The following is a 24375-nucleotide window of genomic DNA, read 5'->3' as shown; positions in this document are numbered from 1 at the left end:
GCAGCCGTTGTAACTATACTGAGATCTTAGAACTTATATCTCAAGGTGGGTGGCGCATTTACGTTGTAGATGTCCCTGGGCTCCAGTAACCACTTAACACCAGGTGGGCTGTGAGCTCGTCCACCCATCTAAGCAATAAATAAAAAAGGCCGCTTACAAGCGTAGTTGAAATATCACGGTAGTCTACCATCGAATAGGAAAAAAAATCACAAAAGTTCCGATATATTATTTTGGTATAATGAATTTTCGTAAAAAAAAAATTCAAATGATAGTACTGTGCAACGAATGAATTGTTTTACGATAACAAAATACCATTCTTTGCCATTAAATTGATCGAACAGAATAATAAATTTAGTATAAGTACAAGTGTTAGTGCGGAAGTGTCCTTCATTACAAATGATAGACTGGCATTATATTATAATATTATCAAGCATATATTTCGTAATCAAGATTATGTTTGTCTTTTTAACGACTCGATCCCTTGAAGATACTTTTTGAAGAACATTTTTAGAAACAGCTAACTCGTTTGTAGACCATATACATGTATCTAAATGATTGATTACTATTTCTATCGCGGAGCTGTCATGCATTCCAGTATCAAAGGAATTCAGCCGTTAATACCATACAATTAAGAGTTAGACCTCATTACCTCAAAGTGGACATACTTAACTCGTTATCCCGCTTGCACAATAAACGTTATTTAGGAGAAAATCTGTATTACTCCCGCGTTATTACGAATATTAAAAACTCTAAGCGTGTAGCTCCATCTAGTGAAACAAAACAGAAACTCGGAAAGTCTGAACTGAAACTTTAACAGCTGTTCAGCTATCGATTTTCCAGTTGCCCGCAAGCAAGTTCACTGCGTAACCACCTGCCAAATCACGGCCTCACTTTAGCCCAGTTACAGGCTATTTCTAGTGTCATCTCTCATAAATCATTCACAATTAAGGATAATTTATAGTTTCGGTTGAATTATGACTGCAACAGTGCCGATGGCATTGTATTTGCCTTGAAAAACATCCTCAAGGACTTGTTTGTGTTTGTTTTCCAATTAAAACAGTGATAAGGACGTAAATAATGGAACATTCTCTCAGTGCTGGTTTGCATAGAAGAAATTTTATAAGCACTCATTCTGATGATCTGCCTATGGATAGAATACGTTTAGTGGCGCCTATTAACAGGTTTACAATTTTTCAAGGCAATTTTAATAATGATGACGATGATTATCCAAGAAAGTGAGTACTTACATGTAACAAAAAATTAAAATAAAAACGTCAATGGAATGTAACTGGCAATATACGACCCAACATTTGATTTCGTGACGAACTTTAAACACAACAAAAAATAGACAGAATATTTTTTTATTTTTATTTTATAATAATACAGTGTGATATGTAAAAAAAAACAAGATCCTATTCATTAATTCTAACTCGACTTTTTTATAATTCTCTACTTAACTACTCCTATTCGATAATAGATGGCGTTTATCTAACTCGTGTTATTCTTTTCAGGCCTTATAAAACGAAGACCAAGTTGACAATTGCGGGGCTCGTCGTCCTCGTTATTTCATTAGGACTGGCCGGTTACTTCATAGGCGGTGCAGACTACAAGGCGGCACATCGTTTGGCGAATCCGCCGGACCCTATAGAACCATTGAAACCTTCAGCATCAACTTTACACGTGTTTCAAAAAGCGGCTGTTTGCACGGACTCGCCGCAATGCTCACAGATCGGCAGGTGTGTACCTAAATAAAACAATGTATTCTAATGATATGCCCTAAGCCAAAGATCGAAATTTTGGTAATCTCTATATATGTTAGTCTCGCTAAAACTCGAGAACGGCTGAATCGATTTAGCTAATTTTGGTCTTGAATTATTTGTGGAAGTCTAGAGAAGGTTTAAAAGGTAAATAAATATGAAAATGCTTGGAAATAAATAACAATAGCAATGTGGTTTTCCTTTTGATGTGTCCCCCGTCGGACGGATTCCGTTTGTTTGCTTTAGGTTTATTTTGTACTAAAGTTTAGGTCTTTTATTTATCGATTGAGGCACTACGAAGTCTGCCGAGTCAGCTAGTGTTAAAAAGGTTGAATAAAAAAAAATATACATAATTTTTAAATATCAATGCTTTTTGAGCTTTGCATAACATTGCAGGCCTGTTTCATAAATATAGCAAATAAATTTTGAGACATCACATAATTTAGTTTTCACATGGCTCCTAGTAAAAAGGCGCCCTGTTCCAAAAAAAGCTCTATTATAAGATTAGCACATTATCAGGTAGCAAGCAGCATAAGGCCTTATTTCGAAATAGTAGTAAAATACGCAGTAGTATGGTGAAATTGTCTTAAAAACAGTTTGAAAATCATGAACTTTCCTACATATCGCTAATATGTGTACTTTTGCCATATTAAATTTGCACACCTAATCCAATTTCCGATTAATCGTATTGTGGTAAAATAAAAATAAAAACAAAATAATAAAAAAAGCTTTAACTATTCGATACCAGAGAGCAGCAGTGGTGACTAAAATAATTAAAAACGTCTATTGCAAAAGTGCCTACCTTCATCGCCCACCTGATATTATTATTCACAAAACAAGCTCAAGTCAGGTAATACACACATTGATAATTACAAATAATGTTACCACAAGAATATAATTCCCGCAAACTATAATATTTTAAGAGTAACGTTGGGGAGAAATTTTTTTTTCGGGAAGTAGGAAATTTGAATCGTTCTTTCTTCTTTCGATTAGATCGTTATGAAAATTTTTATATATTTTCATATTAAAAACGTAAAATTGTGGCGAACATAACAAGTGAATGACTGATTAATTTGATAAGAATGATCTTCAATGTTCAAGCTGTAATTTGAAACATATGGACTTCCAGAGAATAGTTTGTCAGATAAAATTTAGATTATTTCGTAAACAACAAAATTCTAATTAGCATCAATCGGCAAACGAATTCATGGCGCACTTGCCTTTGAACAGCTACTGAATCTGTTACATACCACAACGTGACTACTACCTCATACATTGAGACATTAGGTGAAATTACGTATAAGCGCTTGTCGCCGGATCTTCTCAGTGGGTCGCGTTTCCGACCCGGTGGTAGATTCTGCGAAGCACTGCTCTTGCTAGGGTCAGTGTTAGCAACACTCCGGTTTGAGCCCCGTGAGCTCGCCTACACACGTTAGGGCAAAGCTGAAATAGCCTCTCAAGGCTATCGACATAGATAGGAAAAAAAATGACATGCGCTAACATTAATTAAACACTTAATAAAAATGTTTGTTAGACGCGGATTAAATTGAATACCCAAAATGTTTGTATTTTTTCGTTTCTAAGCTGGTATCCTCAATCGGCATTCACACATACGCATACGTAAGAAGGTGACTCAAAACCGGGTCGTAGCGCTCGCACAAACTTCGTTGCGATTGCAACAGCCAATCACATTTCCAGAATGTTATCGACGCGCATGCGGTCAATGACGTGTCTTCGCCGGCCTATATAACCGGCGGCTCAACTAGCACTACGAACATTTTGTCCGACAAAATTCAAAGTAACACTGTCAACACGACGTTTCCGTTGTGATTTCTGTATTTAATATTAATACCAAATGCCAAACGTAAATATGTCAGAAGCATTCTTTGACGAATACGACTACTATAATTTCGACCACGACAAGCACATTTTCACGGGCCACGGTGGTAAGCAGCGCACCAAGAAAGAAGCGTCTGAACACACCAACCACTTCGATCCGTCCGGGCATTCGAGAAAGATCGTCACGAAACTCATGAACGCCGAGCACAACAAGAAGACTTCAAACACCAAACACTAGATGGATTGCTGATCAATAGACAACTATGGCTAGCAGAAGGACTATTGAGTTGCCAAACGAAAGGAGGACGCTATTGCGGATACCCGAGGAGTGTTCGGGTGGATGCTCGTCTCAGAGATCGATGGAACATCCTAGGCGTTTTTTTGCTCACACAAAATTTCTACTTCGCCCACTCACAGAGGCTGCGATTTAGAACGGGACAACGCCACAAATGAGCCAAGCAGTAAGTCGGTATATTTTGGACGTAACACCGTTCCAGTGTCTGATCTCGAATAATGGGCTCGTGAGCCCGGAACTGCTGTGTTATTATTCCTAGTAAAATTATTATATGTTTAATTTATCTCTCCGAGATACTCGATGGACTGTAATAATTAATTTTAAGACTAATAAATTATAGTTACATAAGATGTGTTTATTATTGATCTCTTGGAGTGGTATGGGCGGCGGCGGCGAGGTCGTTGCCGTGTGCGCAGAATAGGTACTATTAGAAACGCCAACTGGCCTATGTTTATACACAAAGGTAACCTTGAGTGAAGACGGCAGACAGCGAGGTAGCTGGCCTTGTCGCACTGTTTATCATCGCTACGATACTCGATATTCGATTAAACTGCGTCGTAGAAAATACAAACGTGTTTCCAGAGGTGGAAATGTAAATATATATTCATAAACAAAAAAGACAAACTAACAGAAAAGTAATAAACTCATATTTTTGTATCTTATTGGAACATGAAATTCCAGGTGTGCTCGCCAACAACGGCGATAAAACACTTGCATCTTTGTAACACAAAAACAATAGCATTTCAATAACACAGCTGCAGTTATTTCAAAGTAATATTTAGATTAATAAAGTAACAAACACATATTACCGACACATACACAATTGGATAGGTAATGGAACGTGTAGTTATTTAGGTACATATATGTGTAAAAACATCAGACCGTTCACTTTAGTAATGTTGTATGTATGTAAGTACGAGTTATTTTCATCTAGGTATAAATTTCTTATAAGGTAAATTGAATTCAGCTACATGAGTACTAAAGATAAACTGTTTACATCAAGAAAAACAATTTTTTACCCTGTTTTAGTCTCCCCTTCCCAAAAATATAAATATCTGATACCTGTCGATATCAATATGTATTTGAACATACGAACATTTGAAATTGAAATACGAGTTATTGAATTAGAGTTATTGAGTAGTTTAGAATTAAAATGTTCGATTTAATAATATAAAAGTCTTCATTTTATATTACTCTAATTCTACTAATTCTTCTAAGCCTTCCCGTTGCTTTTGCTACATTATTTAGTTTCATATAAAAATAATGGATTTATTAATTTTTTAGCTCGAAATTTATCATTAATTACCTACCTTTTTAGCAATGATAATTTTAAGTTTTTAACTTAGAATTATACTTATATATATCTTATCTCTATATACATTAGGTATATATCAAATTAACCTAAAATCTAAGTTTGAAAGCTATAGAACAGACATAAAAAAGTGAAGTTAACAGAAAATTGGATATAATATGAACTATAATATGAACTATAAACTCAAATAAGCTACATAATGGTAGGCAGCGGCTTGGCTCTGCCCCTGGCATTGCTGATGTCCATGAGCGACTCTCACTCACCAAAAGCCGTTAAAAAAAATTCCCAATGAATACAGTGTTAGTAAACATTGTCTTATGTAAACATGAGGTACGCAGCTATTTCGAGAAAACATATTTAAATTTATCGGTAAATAAATGGGTGCCATGAGTCATTTACTGATAATAATATCGTAAAGAGTATCGGTTTATAGTTAGGTGTATTAAGTCACATTTTAAATGAAATTTTATTGATGGCCGGACGTGTCGTGAGCCCGCATGTGTAGTAAACACCATCCTGCTTGTTTTGCAGACATTAGTTTCGGTTCAAAGAGCAGGACAGCCGTTATAATGCACAATAACATTGAAATTTCAACCTTCTAACTCAAAACGGCTCGCAGAATTCACATTGTGATATCTATGAGCTCTGGGAACTACTTAACACCAAACGGATCGTGAACTAGTTCACCTGTTTCTGCAATAAATGAATAAAACGTTTCATTTACTAAATTTGATAATTTTGCCTTAATATACTGACTAGATATTTATAAGACTAAGTGTTTTAATGCAACTTTTTTACACCTATATACATATAATGATATATCTATAAAGACATAATATTTCGAAATACTGGTTTTTTTTATCCTACCTAAGCTGATAGCCTTGAGAGGCTATTTAAGCGTAACCTTAACTAGTAGGTGAGCTCACGGGGCTCAAACCGGAGTGATGCTAACACTGACCCTAGCAAGAGCAGTGCTTCGCAGATAGACTGGATCAGTTTAAGTGGGCTTCTTATACATACTCCAAGGTTGCCAGGGACAGCATATGACCAATAGAAAAAAGACGGAGCTTAGTTGATATAAAACAACCTGATGAAATATCAACCCACTCGCGTATTCCGCATATTTTTCATGTTCCTATTTATTTACCGCGTATAAAATATTTAGGTCGGTTTCCTTGGCACTAATAAAACTAGGTAAATGAAGTCTCGGACCGGCTGATATAAATAGGAAGGAGCGAGAAAAGCTTGCATTGCATTTAGAAATAGAATATCCACGTCACTAACAAAACAAAACAAAAGATACAAACCGGAATTTAACGCAGGCAGTCCAAATATCATCCTTATATTCATGGAAAAACAAGTGAAATTGCCGTGCAACGATATAGTCATAATAGATGAATACACAAATAGAATTTAACAAATTTGCGTATTACTTTATTTGACAAAATAAAAGCAGACGTTCTCAGAAACTATAAATATTGATGAGCATATTATTTATTGCTTGCGTAGCTTTTCTTTATAAGTGTTTTTGTAGGCACTGACGTCAACAAACTATTGGTGACTTTGTATATTTTAAATGATTAATAATAACATATCTAATTATGTATCTGATTCTTACGAAACCTCAAATGAATAAATAATAGTTTAAAAAAACTAACAAAATACGCTTTTATAGAAAATCCAACTAAAATATTGGAAAATAAATTTTAATAAATTTCAATTAAAAATAGTGTAAGAAAAAATGATTTTATTGTAAAAAAAGCGTGGAGTGCATGGTATAAGTAGTTATAAATATTTTATGAACAGATATGAGTAGAAGGGTTATTTTGATAATATCCTGAAAAGCACCCCACGCTTTTTGACAATACAATCATTTTTTCTTACACTATTTTTAATTCAAATTTATTAAAATTTATTTTCTATTTTTAGTTGAATTTCAATTTTTTCAATCTTTTTTTATTATTGATTTGTCATCGGTCCTTAATAAGTATACCGAATTTCGAGTTAATCCGACGTTTTGAAGGGGGTCAAAATCATGTTCAAACATACATACGTCTGAAGCTAATAAAAAGCGTATTAATAAAATTGAATGTTTTCAATAGAGAAATCCTGCTGAAGAATGGCTCAGCGGTGGATGCAGCGATCGCCGCCATGTTCTGCAACAGTCTACGGAATCAGCAGAGCATGGGTCTGGGGGGTGGATTCTTCATGACCGTTTATATTAAAGAAGAGGAGAAGGCGTACACCGTGATAGCCAGGGAGAAGGCTCCTGCCGCCGCTACTGTTGACATGTTCAACGGAGACTTCACAAAGGCTTCTAAAGGTATGCTATCATATTAAAATGAAATCGTTTCCGTTGAAAAATCGAAATTCGACCATAATCACTGGCATTTAGAATCATTTACATATTAAATTTTATTCTTTATTTCGTCGTTTTGTTATCACTGAAGAAAACGGAACTGGATTATTTTGAAAAATATCTTTACCAGTTCCTTGAAATGCAACAATTTATGTGAACGAAAAATTACTAATATCGTGAATCAGAAACAATAGAATCAACTTGTGAAATCATTTTGACACAGTCCATGTATTTTAATGTAGTCACGAAGATTATACGTGACTCAGAAATATTAATGAAGCGATAAAAAATTTTTTAACGAATTTCTAGATAAGAATAAATTGTGTAAGAAACACGTTTTTCAGAATGATTAGTATCGTTCGTAAATCAGATATTTAAAACAATATTTCGTTAACATCCCTTCGATTGTCTATATACTATATATGTATATGTACTATATATACTATAGTATATTTATGTACTATATTTAACTTTGGAGTGACATAGGTCACAGAGCATCACCCCATTTCTTCACGTGGTTGTACAATTGAGAATGCGACCTCATGTGTCAAAGCGGGTGGCATAATTCACGTCGTGATGTCCAAGGTAACCGGAACCCCAAACGAGTATGGAGGTCGTCTTCCTAACCAGTACAATAATGTAAAACAAATGCTTTGTTATTAACACTGTGTTTGACCCAAAAAAATATAACGTTATCAATGAATAATAAAACCAAATTATCACCGTAATCATTCCTTTTCAATACGTTTTTAGGTATGTAATAATCATGTGCTTAATATTATTTGTTTTTATGTTATTGTTCTGAACCAGAACGAACACTATTTAAAGAAATATTGACTTAAAAAGAGGTGCCGTTCAAAAATAAATTATATTTTTTTGTGATTGAAGTACTATTATTTACTATTACTAATATTTATTTAATGTATATAATTTGGAATGGTTTTACGATGACACTTTAAGTAGTGACAAAAAATTGTTTATTTTTCGTAAGACATTCAGTTTTCTTTTTAGTTTTTCTCATTATTACTTAATCAAACTTAAACTAATGAAATTAGTGAGTAATAATTCAACTACATTCTTTTACTGACTTGTTTCTCTAAAACTGTAGATAATAATTTCAATTAAGTACGCATACTTATGTCAGTTTTGTTGAATTTCAGATTTGTTACTCTCTGAATTGGTTAATTTGATATTTGAGTAATATCATATTGACCAAAACCCTAGTCTAGACCTAGTCTAGGCCTAGTTAATAATATTATTCAGTAAATAATGCATTTTACTTTGAATCAACATTCGACATGTTAATGTGTGTGAAAATTAAAATCAAAATAATGACATGACATATAATAATGTATATTGCTACCTATAAGGCATGAAATTAATGTTCTTACAGATTCTCTCTTTCTATTATCTCTCTTTTCTCTCTCTTTCTATTATTTCGATCAAGTTTTTAATTAAGAACATACTTAAAATTATTTTCGCTTAAGAGAAATGCAATAATTAATATATTTTGTGTTTTTTACTAAATTATCAAGACACCACTTTGCGCTGTTATAAATCAGAGAATTTTGAATATATAATGTTGATATTTTTTAATATTAAATTAAATAAATAAAAAGTTGGACGTCCTTATTCTGTTCACAGAGTCCGATGTCTGTTTGAACACGATGTGTGCTTTTCGGAAATTTTATTGAATTCAATCGTACAATGACATGATTTATTTACTAATAACAAAAGACAAAGACACAAGTGTTATTCGAAATACGAATGACAAATTATTTTGCGGAACTGATTAATATGGTAGCTATTCAATATTGAACTCTATGTCGTCAGGTTTAGTTTTGATGTTACGTTATAGATGGTGTGATAGGATTAAGCTGCTTATTTCGGTATCAGCAAAGTTTAACAAAATCGGGAAAATGCATGCAGGGTTCCGTAGTAGATTAATGTTCACGATTAACATTTAATCGTAATGATTAATATTTCATAGTACAAACGAAAAAAAAAAGAAAAAAGTGTTCGTTTATAAGCGACACCACTTCAGAATGACTACGAATATACATTTTTTTCACTGCTCAAATTAGGTTATTGGAAAAGATCAACACTGTTTTTTTCTTCTTTAGAAAATACAAAATCATCCAATAAAATCACATACAATTATTACTGAAATCGGTCAGAACATCAGCGTAAGCTAGTTCTACAGGTTCTACTATACCCGTTAGTAATTATTATTTTAAAGCCAATGTTAACTATTTCAAACTGGTAAAACCCGATCGGACTCCGCTGTCACTGTCGATAATTGTAGAAAAACATGAGCTTTCTATCGTATGATAATGTCATTAGGACGAAGCCTACCTTGAGGACCAACAGCATATCTATAAGTATGTACTTTCATTTATGTTGAATATTTTTTTTTTTATTTGATTTTGATTTGATTTGATATGAATTAGAAACGTCTATGCAATAAACATACATACAAACACTATTTTTTATTGATATATGTAGGTACATTCGGTGTAATCTATGAAGGCTAAAAGATACTTCTGTCTGATAAATCTTCTGATTCGATCTAATCTTAACATTACAATAGCGTTCCAATTTTAAATATGATAACTATATAAATATAATTATAATAACTAAGATTAGGACGGAATCCCAGGTGGGGCGCTGGCGTTCCGGAAATGATTCGATTGCTATAACTATCGACTAACAGTGTATATTACTTATAGAAGGAGAAGACAGATTATAAGTGTATTTGTAACTTTGTAATTTTCATAAAATATTTCATAATTCATAATATCCGTGATTAACTCTGACTTAATTTAGAAATAACATTGCTATAAACGAAAAACATTAAAATACCTACAATGAGCTAACTTATCACTAAAAGCAATCTCTTCCATACAACCGTTAAATAGTCACGAAAGGAAAGTATGCATTTCAGATCTAGTTATAGATGCAGTAATTCATAATAATAAGCCAAATACAAAATCGCACTCTTAATTTTAATAGTACGCAAGTTAAAATAATGTAAATACATGCGTAGTTATACGTATATAAATATTTTCCAATAGATAACTACAAATATACGTAAACAACTCATATCTATACTATACCTATATAAATACTTCCATACCATTTCTAATACTATAAATGTGAAAGTTTGTTTGTTGTCCTTCTTCCACGTTGAAACAAAGCAACAGCATGACATGGTTTTTTTTGAAGTAATAGTTTTGGATCGAGATAGTGACATAGGCCTTTTATCCCGAAAAAATATCTCAATCTCACGGGAAACTACGTGGACACTTTTCCTTCTATAACCACGCGCACGAAGCCACGGATAACAGCTAGGGTAACATAATGGACACTTTTACCTCATATCTCAAGGTATGTGACAGTATCCACGTGATATGATGTGTATATCTCTTGTAATCACTTCGGACCCTCACGTCATTTCGTGTCCTCCCGACCCACTATCGGTGCTTTTAGGTACCTCAAGCACCGGTCACTGTTTCCGTCAAACCCATCGAACGAAGCGACGCGAAGCGAAGCGACGAAGGGTTCGGCAAGCAAATTAACAGATACAACAAACTTAGTCTCGCCGAATCTTCTCAGTGGGTCGCGTTTCCGAGCCGGTGGTAGATTCTATGAAGGGAAGGGCTCTAATTATAGGAAGGGCTCTTGCTAGGGCTAGTGCAAGCAACATCCTCAGGTTAGAGCCCCGTGAGCTCACCTACTCGCCCGGTCTCACAGGCATAGGCCCCAGCTTACCAGCATAGGTAAAAAAATTAATAAAAAAAATTAGACTGTACACCCGCCAATCACAAGACTTTTTAATAATAATTTATAGGGAGCATCAACTAAACAGTTTAATAAACCATATAAATACATAAGTAAATGTATAGTTAGCGTGTAAATAAATAAGTAAATATAACAATTTAGCCACTACCAAGCCTAAGTCTGAAATCTGAGCTCTTGTTACAGTCAAACGTCACGGATTTCTCCAAAAAGCTTTCTCTCGGATCTGGTTCGTACCGATATCTACACGGTTTCACCAGTCGTCGTATTCAGCTAATGCGCCTCGAGGCTGAGGTTGGCAATTGTGCCAATGATTATCTCTCTACCGATATCAGACGGTTGTATTCTATTCTTTTGAATCATTGTGCGATCTGAACTTGACAGATGACTCTATAGACTTTGTTGCGGTGTAATTGTCGCCCGAATTAGACATACATACATTTTTTTATTGCCCTTGTAGACAGACGAGCATACGGCCCACCTGAGTAGCCGTCGTGAGTTTCGTGGTTACCGTCGCCCATAGACTTCAGTAATGCCAGGGGCAGAGCCAAGCCGCTGCCTACCGCTTAATACTCTCCACAAGCCTCTTTTAAAGAAGGACATGTCATAGCGCTCAGGAAACACCGTGGAGGGGAGCTCATTCCATAGCCGGATGGTACGTGGCAAAAATTATATACAAAAATATAGACACTATTTATTAGTCTTCTTGCCTATGGATTTTCCAGCGGGTATCTGGAAATGGTTGTCTGCATTCGTCTTTGATGATGAGGCCGTTTTAGTTTTAGCAGTAATACGTTACGATAAAAAGGGAAGGGCAGCCATTATACTAAAACTCAAGGTGGGTGGGAAGGCGACATTAACTTTTTTGATGTCTATGAGGTCCGGTAAACACTTCACATAGGTGGGCTATGAGTTCTTTACCCGACTAAGCAATAAAAAAAGAGGTGCATAGGACATTCGTAACAGCACGAACGAATATGATGTGTGCGTCATTTATCGGTTGACCTATCGGACAGGGTTGTTAATTGATGAGGTGGTGCAACCGACTCATGACAAACCGAACGCATGAAAAAGCCAACCGAACAGAGTTAATTCCAACAAAAAAAAAAAATAAAAAAAAATCGCTCTTCTTTCTTCTTCTTTATTCGCATTACGTTTCAAGAAATCAATTTTCCTACCTACCTGATCCTGGAATGAATTTCCATCTTCTGTGTTTTATCAGCCTTGAAGTGTCTACGAGAAATGGCACTACACGCACGCCATCCCATATAAAAAGAAGGACCGTGCAAAAACCCCTATGGCGTATGGGAAATTAAGAACAAATATTTAATATTATTCCAGACCAAGAAGATCTATAGATAACTAGCCATAATACGCCTTTCATAAATGCATAAAACATTCACTCATGTCTCTCGCGTAAGTTTCATGCATAGAGTATTTACGCAAATATTTTGTCCTGGATCCCGTAAGCTGTCGGAATCTTGACGGATCGTTCATTCAATTTGAACAGGTCATGCCTGAGATTATTTCCCAAAATATTGACAAACCGCGATTTGACTAAATACAGTCACTCATCAGCTTAAAGTTTCATTAAAAATTGGATTACTTTGTTAATGCTGCACCTGATTATTTTTATACCTAGTATTTACCTAGACCCGGTATCAATATTAAAGATTTTATAATCAATCGAAATCTAAAATTACATTTAAATATTAACCGGTTTAAGATTAAACATTAGCTATCAATTTAATTTGAATAACATATTTTGTTTATTATCACTGATTATTTTAAATGGTACGACGCAGTTTGTTTAATCAGTTCGTTTGGCTATTCTTTATTATTGACGAACAAAATACCTTTTTCGAAAATGTCGAGTTCATGATCTCATTCATTTTCTTTTATTTTTGCTGTATTTTTTGTGTTAAGTTATTCAATAGCATCACGTAGGTACAACTAGACAACCAAAACACTGCTTTTTGTTTATTTCGTACAGTACCTGACGATAAATATTGCACATCGACTTTCGGAAAGGACTCAAAATCCGGTTAGTATCGCACAACCCTATTTGTACAACGACTGACAAACGTCACATAGTGTGCGACAGATATAACGCTCTAATAAGCCTAAATAAGCCAATTAGGTATGTCTTTCCGAAGGTCGATGTTAAATATTGCATTAATCGCCGGTTACTGTAGTTAAACAGCGCCTTAATTTGAATACAGGTCCGCTAGCCGTTGGAGTTCCCGGGGAACTACGTGGTATGTGGGCAGCACACAGGCGCTGGGGCAAACTACCCTGGGACAGTTTAATCGAGCCAACCCTGCAGATATGCAACGAGGGCTTCCCACTTTCCAAACCTATGTACGACGCCTTGGACAAAGCACGAGCCTACGTGAAGAATGATGTCAATTTGGCGTAAGTCTACATTACATTGAGGAAAATTAAACACTGAATTACATATATATTTATTTTTTTATCCTCTCATAGCGTCTTCTTAATCAAATTATGTAAATATATAAGCTCACAGAACACCAGGTTCGTGGCCCCTGGCCACAACAACAACAACAAAAAGGTAAACGCCCCCGTCTATCTTCGGACATCAAGTATCTGCAATACAGCCGAAAAAATTACTACCTGCCGTTCAAACGAGTACATATGATAATTACTTCGCATATTGCAAAATTTCATACCATTAGTACGGTACGTAGTCCAGCTGAGAATTGTGAAACAGGGAGCAGTTAGACGAGCTGACTAAGAATCTCTTGTACCATAGACTTGTTTCGTATGTTCTTATAGAGTACTAGCTGTACCCGTCCGCTTCGATGGGCATTTAAAATTAACATTATTATTTCTCACCCCCACAAAGATTCTCATCATTAACGCCCCCGCAACCGGTGTAGGGAGTCCAACACTCATATAAATATTAGCCTATCCATTAAGTACATGTATTTTCTACATGGATACCGAGTTTCAAGTCAATCGGATGCATTATTCAGTAGTTATAACGGAACATCCGTAAAAACCACTGTAGATTTATATATTAGTACAGATATTTCACGTAATGTGTTAAAATTTTACCTATCGATCACTTGTTTCATTAACTACGGTCAGAACAAGTCTTGAACGATATTGAGTGAATAGTAAGTAAATAAATTCAGTAGTATACTAAAATGGATTCCCCCTCAGGAAAATGTACTACAGTTCTTCAATGGAGAGGTTTCATAGACCAGGAACAATCGTGAAGCCAAGTGAAGCCCTTTGCAATACGTTCAAGAGGATAGCCAAGAATGGCGGAGACGACCTGTACAATGGCACTTTGGCTGAAGACTTCGTTGAAGATCTGAAAAGGATCGGAAGTATTATCACCGCTGAGGACATGAGAAATTATGAGTAAGTTTTTATTTTTCTTATAACGCGGCCAACGTGAATCTGTAGTGTCACTTAACACTAAAAGGTCACTCACTATCATCAATTAATATGTATAATCATGAGAGTCTCTCTGCACTGGAGCTCATTAAATAAAATTGGTAAACATAGCATTAAAATTTATGAACATAGAATTTTTTTACGATAGAAACAAATACGTAAACAAAATAGTTTCATAATTTTGATGTTTTTATTAAGCTATTAATAAAAATCGGATAAATACGTGTCGTATTAGACACTAATGGATTACCGTGTTTGGGACAAGCGCCTGAGTTTTAAATTGAAATATAAAGATCAATCACCACGAAAAAGGACTTATTACTAAATAACAGGTTCCGATAACATACTAAGTATTTTAAAAATTTACACCTTATAAGTACTATTTGTACGTACGTGTCTTCAGTTTGCAATGAAACATTGCAAAGCTATTGATGGTACTTGAAGGATATATTATTTATTTTACATTACTATCCACGGGTAGAAGAGTGCGCATAGTAGCTAGTATTGAATGTTTATTAGAGACATTTAGTTGATTATCATAGGTATCGCAATGTGAATGCCTCCACCCACGATGAGTGATGGGCTAGAAATTGTATTATTATCGAAAGCATTGATCGTAGGGCAAATTATTAACGCCCCAGCTGAACACCACAATGAAGGTCCTTTTAAAACCTATTACTAAGTTCATTACATCCTTGTATAAGCATCGCAATCGTAACCATTAGATATACATAACTAAAAATCTAAATAATACAATCAAAACGTTACATGTTTTTTTGCCATCTTGGAATGTATCCCTTACAATCATATTACTTAGCGTTTAGTGTACTCGCGACATATTCACGGATAACAATACTCTCAAAGCTTTTACTGTATTTATCACGCACAACGTACTTTTCAAACACTGCAAGAACGTCTGTTTTTTGGTAGAAATAGGCAAGATTGTCATTGTACAATTTTGGAGTTTTACAACAAATTAGTGTATTTCATGTCATTCAGTCAGTCAGCCATTTTATTATGTCTACGTTATCGGATAGTTAATGAATATAGCTATAATGACAAAATACTCAAAACATATCTAGTTTAATAATAAAGTATTGATGTTCGTCGTAATTTGTTCTGTCCAATCGTTAGGTTCGTTAAAAGAACATTTGCACTTTTTTTTTATTGCCCTTGTAGGCAGACGAGCATACGGCCCACCTGATGGTGAGTGGTTACCGTCGCCCATGGACTTCAGCAATCCCAGGGGCAGAGCCAAGCTGCTGCCTACCGCAAATCTTTATTACATTTATCTGTTATTAAGTTTTACTATGTGATTAATTTCTAATTCTCAACAATTTTTTATGACCTAACTAAAAGATGTTTTGGAAAAGCCAAGGAAAAACAAATTATAAAATTGCGTTAAAACTATTACATAATATAAACAAACGTTTATAAAATAAAATACAACGCAAAAAAAACAATAATAATCATGCAAAGCTAATCTTAAACTTTAATGATTGATCGCATTTAGCATACTTTGTAAACAACAAAAAATGTGATATGAAAAATAACAAAATACTGCTATGATAACATTTACATAAACACGTTATCAAAACATTAAACGCGCGAACATTTTATAAATACTTATTTCAGTTTGTTTTCAAATAATAAAGTAATTAAATGTGACGAAATCTACTGCGATAAGACGTTTTTATTAACCTGTTTTATTTGTGTGATTATTGTCTGCATATAACATTTAAATATTATATGTTTTCGTAAGCACGGTAAATTGTAATGTATAAAGCCTTCTTGCTACATATATGTATTTATTTTATTTATTTATTGTTATTTATTGTTAGTTATTTATTGTTACTGGTGGTAGGACCTCTTGACCACTTGTGATGTGAGTCAATTATGCCTGTATGTACTTTCTTGCCTATTAAATGAGTCGTCTATTATCAAAGGTGGCAATCTGTGTATTTGGACAAAAAAAAATTATTGATATGTCAATACAGATTGATTTGAATATAATCGTCTCCTTCAAAGAATACGGTTCAAAACCTGCATTAAATAAAGGTTAATAGTTAACCTGTTATTTATCTAAGATGTCGTTCCGAAGAGTTTTGTGACTGCCAATGGAATACAAAGTCAATAATTCGTTTTTCTGATTTACCAATCATTGTCCAAAAGTCAGATTGCCGCCTTTGATAATAGTCGACTCAAATGTACATAAAAAATAAGCAGTCAAAGGGGAATGCCGGGTCGCCATAGTAATTTAGGCCCACAGTGCACATTTATATAGACTCATGGTAATAATAGCAGACAATGGCAATAATTAATTAGTAAAAGAAGTGATTTAGTAAAAAGCTGGCATTTTAAAGTTATTCAATAATTTTATCTCTCGTCAATACATGTTATATAAAATGTCCCGTATGTATTCCCGGGTATTCCCATTGTGTTTCATAGAGCACAATGTCATTTTCTAAATAATTTTAAACAAAAATCTCTTTTAAACAAATTGTATCCAATTAAGATGCTATAGAGAGTGACATAATTAAATTGGATTTAAAAAAAACAGGTATTTCCTAGTAAAATAGCTACGCACCAATATATGTACATGCATATATTTGTGCAAATAGATGAAGTAAAAAGATTGTGTACTGTTTACTTACTATCCGCCGAAAACAAGGTAATTTAAAACTAAACTTCCAAATTCAAATTTAAACACTAATATAACAAATTTCTCAAATGTACCGACTTAGTAAAATGTCATTGAACTGCACCGAAATGCTTACAAAATATATTTTTTGTTGTACCTAAATATATATTATATTGAGGTTATGAGTGCGTTCAATTGCTAACAAACTTCATTCGTCAGCAAATTATAAAGTCAAAGAAAAGGCGTACCGTTTATATAAGAACATTGATACAATTTAATAACTTTTTTAACCTTAGTATGTCGATCTTAGTATTACGATAGATTGTTACCATAGGAATACTATAGGTACTTATAATGTCATTAAAACAGCCAAAGCATCGGAAAGCATAATTTTAATTACGGACATGTATAGGTATACTAAAACCTAGTTTTTCTAGCGATAGTACAGTAGACAAGACTCATTTGAGCCATCAATTTCGTGTCTCAAGTTGGGCGGTCATTGACATTGATATTTTCATTCATGTATATGGACTCCGGTAACCACTAAGAGCAAGTAGACCGAAAATTCATTCTACATTCGATATAAAAAAAAAAAATATTGCTTAGATTGGTGGACGAGCTCACAGCCCACCTGGTGTTAAGTGGTTACTGGAGCCTATAGACATCTACAACGTAAACGCGCCACCCACCTCGAGATATAAGTTCTAAGGTCTCAGTATAGTTAAAATACATGACGTAAAATACATGAAAAATATATTTACATGCATGTTACATGAGCATGTAAAACATGACGATATGTTATTCCATATTTCATCATAATTCTATTAAACTGCCGGAACAATGCTAGTTCATTTTCACAATAATATCATAATAACGTTTTCAAACAATGAATACGCAATGAATACAACTGTTTAAAAACAAACGATTACTCATGAATACAATGTTAGAACAATTGTTTTTGTAACAACTACAAACTCTAATAACATTATGTTTTTTTTTTTTATTATTATGAAAAGAGGACGAACTCAATTCATTCGCGAAAAATTCAAAGTTCAACCACATAGTAATAAAACCTTTTCTTCCCTACCTATTTGCTGGTAGCCAAAGAAGCTATTGCAGCTACGCGCAGACGGATCGGTATACTGATGAGCTCAACCTTAGAGTATTTGCTTACACTAGCCCTTGCAAAGAACAGTGCTTCGCAGAATTTACAAACGGATCAGAATTGCGACTCACTAAGCAAATCCGGCAAGAAACTCAATGGGCTGTGTCTATTGAAAAAAACCTTGATAAGTGTTTAATTTACCTTCCGTGGTATTCAAAGAACCACGCCTAAACTATTGCAGTAAAACAACTATAGAGTCCTAATTTCGATGGCAAAATGCTATTTAACTATTTATATTATGTAGATTGCAAAACGTTTTTTTATCAATGAAAATTCCATTCCACATTTAAAGCCAGAACTTTATGGTATTTTCTTTGAATTCGCGAATCGTAGACAAAAATAAAACTGCCTATACGGCTTAATTTCGCGTTTTAATCATTTGACTGCCGTGTAGGTCACCGGTGCCCTACGCGGCGCACTGAAGTAATTACGTCGATTTCTGTTACGAAGCGCCTGGATTGCCTAACTGCTTTCTTTTATTTTTAATGTATGTTTGTTTTTATTACTTAGATGGGTGGACGAGCTCACAGCCCACCTGGTGTTAAGTGGTTACTGGAGCCCATAGACGTCTACAACGTAAACGCGCCACCCACCTTGAGATATAAGTTCTAAGGTCTCAGTATAGTTACAACGACTGCCTCACCCTTCAAGCCGAAACGCATTACTGCTTCATGTCAGAAATAGACGGGGTGGTGGTACCAACCCGTGCGGACTCACAAGAGGTCCTACCGCCAGTAAAAAAGTAATACACTTTTAATTCTCCCAAAAATAAATTATTTCTGAATATCTTCAAATTCGTTTTCCCAGAGTCTACTAAATATTCCGTACAGACTCACAAGACGTAAAACGTAAATCTAGTTTTACTAGGGCACATTACGAGTACGTATAATAATTGATTGTTTTTTTTTAATGGCGATGAAACCTTAACAAAAATTATCGGATTCGTCTTTCCCAGAGTCCACTAGATATTCCGTGCAAAACGTCCTACCATCAATAATAAAACGTAAATCTAGTTCTATTAGAGCACATTACGAATACGTTTTAATAATTGGTTGTTTTTTTTAAATGGCGATAAAACGTAAACAAAAATTATGTGCAGACGACGACAAACAGTGACAACATAAGTAGGTTTTAATCGACCCCAATAAATCATACTAGTAGTGGAATATTACCAACCGATATGAAAAGGTCGATAATTTCTTCTTTGCGTCTTCGTTATTACGTTTTAAATTTGATTGCATTATTTCGTACGTGTTTCGGTTACCTTACTGGTGGTAGAACTTCTTGAGTCCACACGGGTAGGTACCACCACCCTGCCTATTTCTGCCGTGAAGCAGTAATGCGTTTCGGTTTGAAGGATAGGACAGATGTTGCACTGTTAAAACTTAGAACTTATATCTCGAGTTAGGTGGCCTTCGATCAACAATAGTAACTGTTGATCGAAGGTGGCAGCAATTACGTCGTAGGGGTAAGGGGTCCGGTAAACACTTAACACCAGGTGGGCCGTGAGCTCGTCCATCCACCTAAGCAATAAAAAAAATAGAAAATACTCTCTGAATAATTATTAAAGCAAACATTTTTGTACCTATGCTTTTACTATCTTTGTGTGAGGATTAAAAACTGTGATTTTACGTAAACAACCAATTTTTAACTGTTCCCAGAAATCCAGCAAACATGTTTTACAGTAGTACAGTAACACAATTTATTTAAAAAAAAAGATGTAGATTCTGTTGCGAAGGACAGACAGAAACAGACACTCGCAATTTTTAAAATATGTTATATTTTCATTATTTTCCTGCTCTAGTGAGGGAGGGAATATTGTCGAGAACAATATCATTTTTAAATTTATTTATTTTTTCAAAATTATCCTCATTTATTCTTAAATTCCACGTTTAAAGACTATTTAACATAAGTTATAGTGCTTAAATGGTATTCTACACTTTAGAACCCGTTAAGAAAATGTCGAAAGGTTCCAAAGGCTATTTATGGAAACGCCTTGCCAGAAAAGATTTATAGCGTAGTTATCCGTTTAGCTATATTAGGATTTTAAAAATAAATTTACCACGCAGTCAACGCAAAGAAGCAGTCAGTCCACACTACGTTGGAACATGTGTATCTACTAAAATAAAAATGGAACCGGAACTGAACTAATTACAATTTGCGACAATTTAATTTTATTCTGCGAATGATACAGCGAACGATGGAATTTAAATCAAAAGTTCTCCAGCTTTATATCTGTCCTCTTGGACCACAGATATTATCTGTCTTGGACTCAATAAACTCGGAAAATACACGGATTTTATTGAAATTTCAGATAGCATAACCATCGATGCCACATTAAATATTTTTCCTTTTTTGAGACCAGGGGGACCCAGTATTACTGGGTTACCGGATCACATGTGAATACCACCACCCGCCTTAAGCATGAAATCGAAATCTCAATTGCATTCAAATTCAAATCTTAAAAGGGAAATACCCGCCTTATGATTTCTCTGCGCTCCGATATCCACAGCGTCATGCGTTCTATGAACTCATCCACTTATCAGAGGAAAAACAGATCAATAATTTAATATTTTTTTCAGAGCTAAAATAACAGAGCCCATGACAGTGCCTCTGGGCAACGGTGATACTCTATACACCCCACCGCCGCCCAGCAGTGGGCTTATTCTCGTGAATATACTTAACATCTTGAGTGGGTACGGCTTCAATGCGGCCAGCATCAATAGCACTGAAAACATGATACTCACTTATCATAGAATAATAGAATCATTTAAATACGCGTACGCGACCCGCACTAAATTGGGCGATATGGAGTTCCTGGATTTGAAAGAGGTAATTCAGTGTTAATATTATTAAATATTACCAATAAAAATGACCACATTTTAACAAGAATAGCCATTGACAATACATACGTCTAACTATTCAATTGGGGTTTCGACTTCACGTCCTAAGTTGGTAGATGAATGCATGTTGATCAGCTGGCGCCTATAGACGCTCCAATTGACCTATTGTCAATAGGTCATAGGCCGTGAGCTAATTTATCCAATAACAAAAAATAACAGACTAATTGTTGCCGAAATTCAGATTTGACATGGTTACTACCACAAGCACTTTTAGGAGGTACGATATAAAAAATTGAATTTATTTAATTTATTCTTTATTTGTACACACTGTTAATAAAATACAGTAATTGGGATAAGATAATTGAGTTATCTACCAGCTAACCGTTCTCAAAGAAGGAAAGCTTTACATTAGTGGGTAGATGAGTACAATCTAATTAGCAATAAAAATAACAAAAATAAATACCAATACATAGTATCAAACTATATACATACACAATTACACACATAAATACATAAACATATACATACACGTACATATATAATGAAATACATAAAATAAATACATATTATTATTTGTATTTATTTTATTATTTATTTTATTAAATTATTTGTGTTCTAGTTGATAAATAACGTTACGAAGCCGGAGTATGGCGCGGAAATCCGTATGAAAATCAACGAATCATCGACAAGTAACGATACTGCAACGTACGGAGCTGAAGATTATAATCCTCCTGATTCTGGGACCGCTCACATATCTATCATAGGGACAAATGGGGACGCTGTTTCCGTAACCAGTTCCATCAACTTTTAGTGAGTTTATTTTTACACGCTTTATATTAGCTTCACTTGTATGTATGTTTGTATGTTTGTAACTGACTCCTTGAGACGCGATTTTGACCCACTTTAAACGGCCAGATTCCATTCAAACTTTGTAGATCTATCGAGGAACGATGACAATTCAGTATTTAAAAAAAAATTGGAAAAAAATATTGAAAAAATTGAAATTCAAGTAAAAAGTTAAAAATAAATAATAGCATAAAAAAACTAAAAAAATACGCTATAAAATTCAACTAAAAAATAGAAAATTAGTTTTAATAAATTTAAATTGAAAATAGTGTAAAAAATATATATTTTATTGTAAAAAAAGCGTGAAAAAACCGTCATAGTCATTTCGTTGTTCTTACAGCCTTGTAAAATTGCAAAAAATCCGGAAAATTTGAACAATAGCATCAAAACTTACCATGATTAGTCTTAGTCTTGTAATGACGCGACTGCCTTGGTTGCAAAGATTTCTTAGAGCCTTCTGCACCACTGAGCCAGCCGTAACTGGTGTATTTTATAATACCATTATTGCACCATGATAACGTGGGTGCACAACCATACAGACATAAGCCACAAAATCTGCCATCAGTTTTACAATTATTAAAAATTTAACCAACTACCTACCAACCCAAAAACAACCAAAGTGTGTAGCATAGCAATACCTCGTCATCTTTGTAATTATATATGTGGGAAGGTTCATGAATAAAAGCGGATGAATATATCGAAATTCTTTATTTTACTACACAATCACTTCGTACACGTCTTTCTAAAACTTTTTTTTTTCTTCCTACCCTCTCTAACCTTAAACTGCTATCTCTTTCTGAATCTAATAAAATGTTGCCACTGCAACAGGCTTAAACAAAATAAATATTTAAAAAAAAACTGAACAAATGTAATAAAAATAACACTCCCCACATATATATGTATACGTTGATTTATTCTTTCAGCTACGGTGCTGGTTTTTCGACCCTCAACACCGGTATCGTGATGAACAACGTAATGGACGACTTCTCATCACCTGGAATCATTAATTATTTCGGCTTAAAGCCTTCGCCCGCTAACTTTATAGCGCCAGGCAAAAGGCCGTTGTCTTCAATGAGTCCAAGCATTATTGTAGATAAGAATGGAAATGCGAAGATGGTGATCGGTGCCTCCGGAGGAACCAAAATCACAACGGGTATTGCTTTGGTGAGTAAAGCTTAGCAATTTTTTTTTTAATTAGGCATAAGAGTCTAGACATATAGAGAGTCCTGAAATAAACCTGAATACTTCTAACTCAGTACGAAAAGTCAGGAAGAATATTCAATTGCTTTAGGAAAATAATAATAATTAATCTACGCTCCAGTATAATTAGTTTGCGGCAAAAAATGTAAATAATAACTAGGCAAGCATCACAACCAATCAAGATAAGGATAAAGAAATAAATAAAAATAAGTCGTTCACTATTTTAATGATAACCTATTTATGATATTTAGAGTTTCAAATCACAAGAACCAATCACAGTACAATCAGATACACAATCGACAAATTCTAATATTTTTTACGTAAGCTGAACATCAATCATCTCACGTCGACCAGTGGGGTCGTAGATTGTAATCGAGATTAATCTAAACGTAAAAGTAAACTTAACGTAAACGATTTTAGGTGACAATGGGCAAGCTATGGTTCGGTCAGACAATCAAAGAAGCCGTGGATAGCCCCCGAATACACCACCAATTGTTTCCTATGAACATCGAATATGAGTACGGAATTATTGAGGTAATGTATTTCTTACCTTGTAAACTACTTACGAATTAAAACACCCTTGAAATTACTTGTCACTTTTCCTACTTCCCGTTTCCTTCTGCTTTGTGTATTTGTGTATTGAAGACAATATTAAATATATATATTATTACAACAGGCTGTTAAAAATTGAATTTTTTTAATGATATTCAAAATGAAAATTATTAAATCTATTGGATTCCAAATATAATTTTAACACTTCTACAGAATTATTGTTTTGTGCAAAATATTTTTTTGTGAGTTTTCTTCTATTGTAATTTTCTTATTATTTTTTTACAAATCAGTTCTGTTTATTTTCGACTTCCAATCACGATTTTCGAAATTTGTAATAAGTAA

At 34.3% G+C, this 24375-nt stretch overlaps 2 protein-coding genes across 8 annotated transcripts in view; both read left to right on the top strand.

Annotated features, from left to right (window-relative positions):
* LOC101738819 (glutathione hydrolase 1 proenzyme) overlaps positions 1 to 24375 on the top strand; it is a 54485-nt gene that overhangs the window by 28106 nt on the left and 2004 nt on the right. For 6 of the 7 annotated variants that reach the window (XM_004932176.5, XM_021351996.3, XM_062669782.1 and 3 more), the window contains 8 exons: positions 1512 to 1736; positions 7306 to 7526; positions 13583 to 13775; positions 14547 to 14750; positions 21175 to 21424; positions 22055 to 22245; positions 23205 to 23445; positions 23902 to 24015. In XM_004932176.5, coding sequence (XP_004932233.1) covers positions 1512 to 1736; positions 7306 to 7526; positions 13583 to 13775; positions 14547 to 14750; positions 21175 to 21424; positions 22055 to 22245; positions 23205 to 23445; positions 23902 to 24015 — 1639 coding nt within the window. Of the gene's footprint in view, positions 1 to 418; positions 1236 to 1511; positions 1737 to 7305; positions 7527 to 13582; positions 13776 to 14546; positions 14751 to 21174; positions 21425 to 22054; positions 22246 to 23204; positions 23446 to 23901; positions 24016 to 24375 lie in introns of those variants that run through there. The other variant, XM_012695481.4, reaches the window with a different exon arrangement.
* LOC101738679 (nuclear protein 1) lies at positions 3505 to 4239 on the top strand. Its single transcript, XM_038012371.2, has one exon. It carries the CDS (start codon positions 3613 to 3615, stop codon positions 3832 to 3834), a length of 222 nt encoding a protein of 73 aa, XP_037868299.1. The 5' UTR covers positions 3505 to 3612; the 3' UTR covers positions 3835 to 4239.

This window comes from Bombyx mori, chromosome 8 (genome assembly GCF_030269925.1).
Source record: "Bombyx mori chromosome 8, ASM3026992v2".
NCBI lineage: Eukaryota > Metazoa > Arthropoda > Insecta > Lepidoptera > Bombycidae > Bombyx > Bombyx mori.
This window is presented reverse-complemented; position numbering and strand designations above follow the sequence as displayed.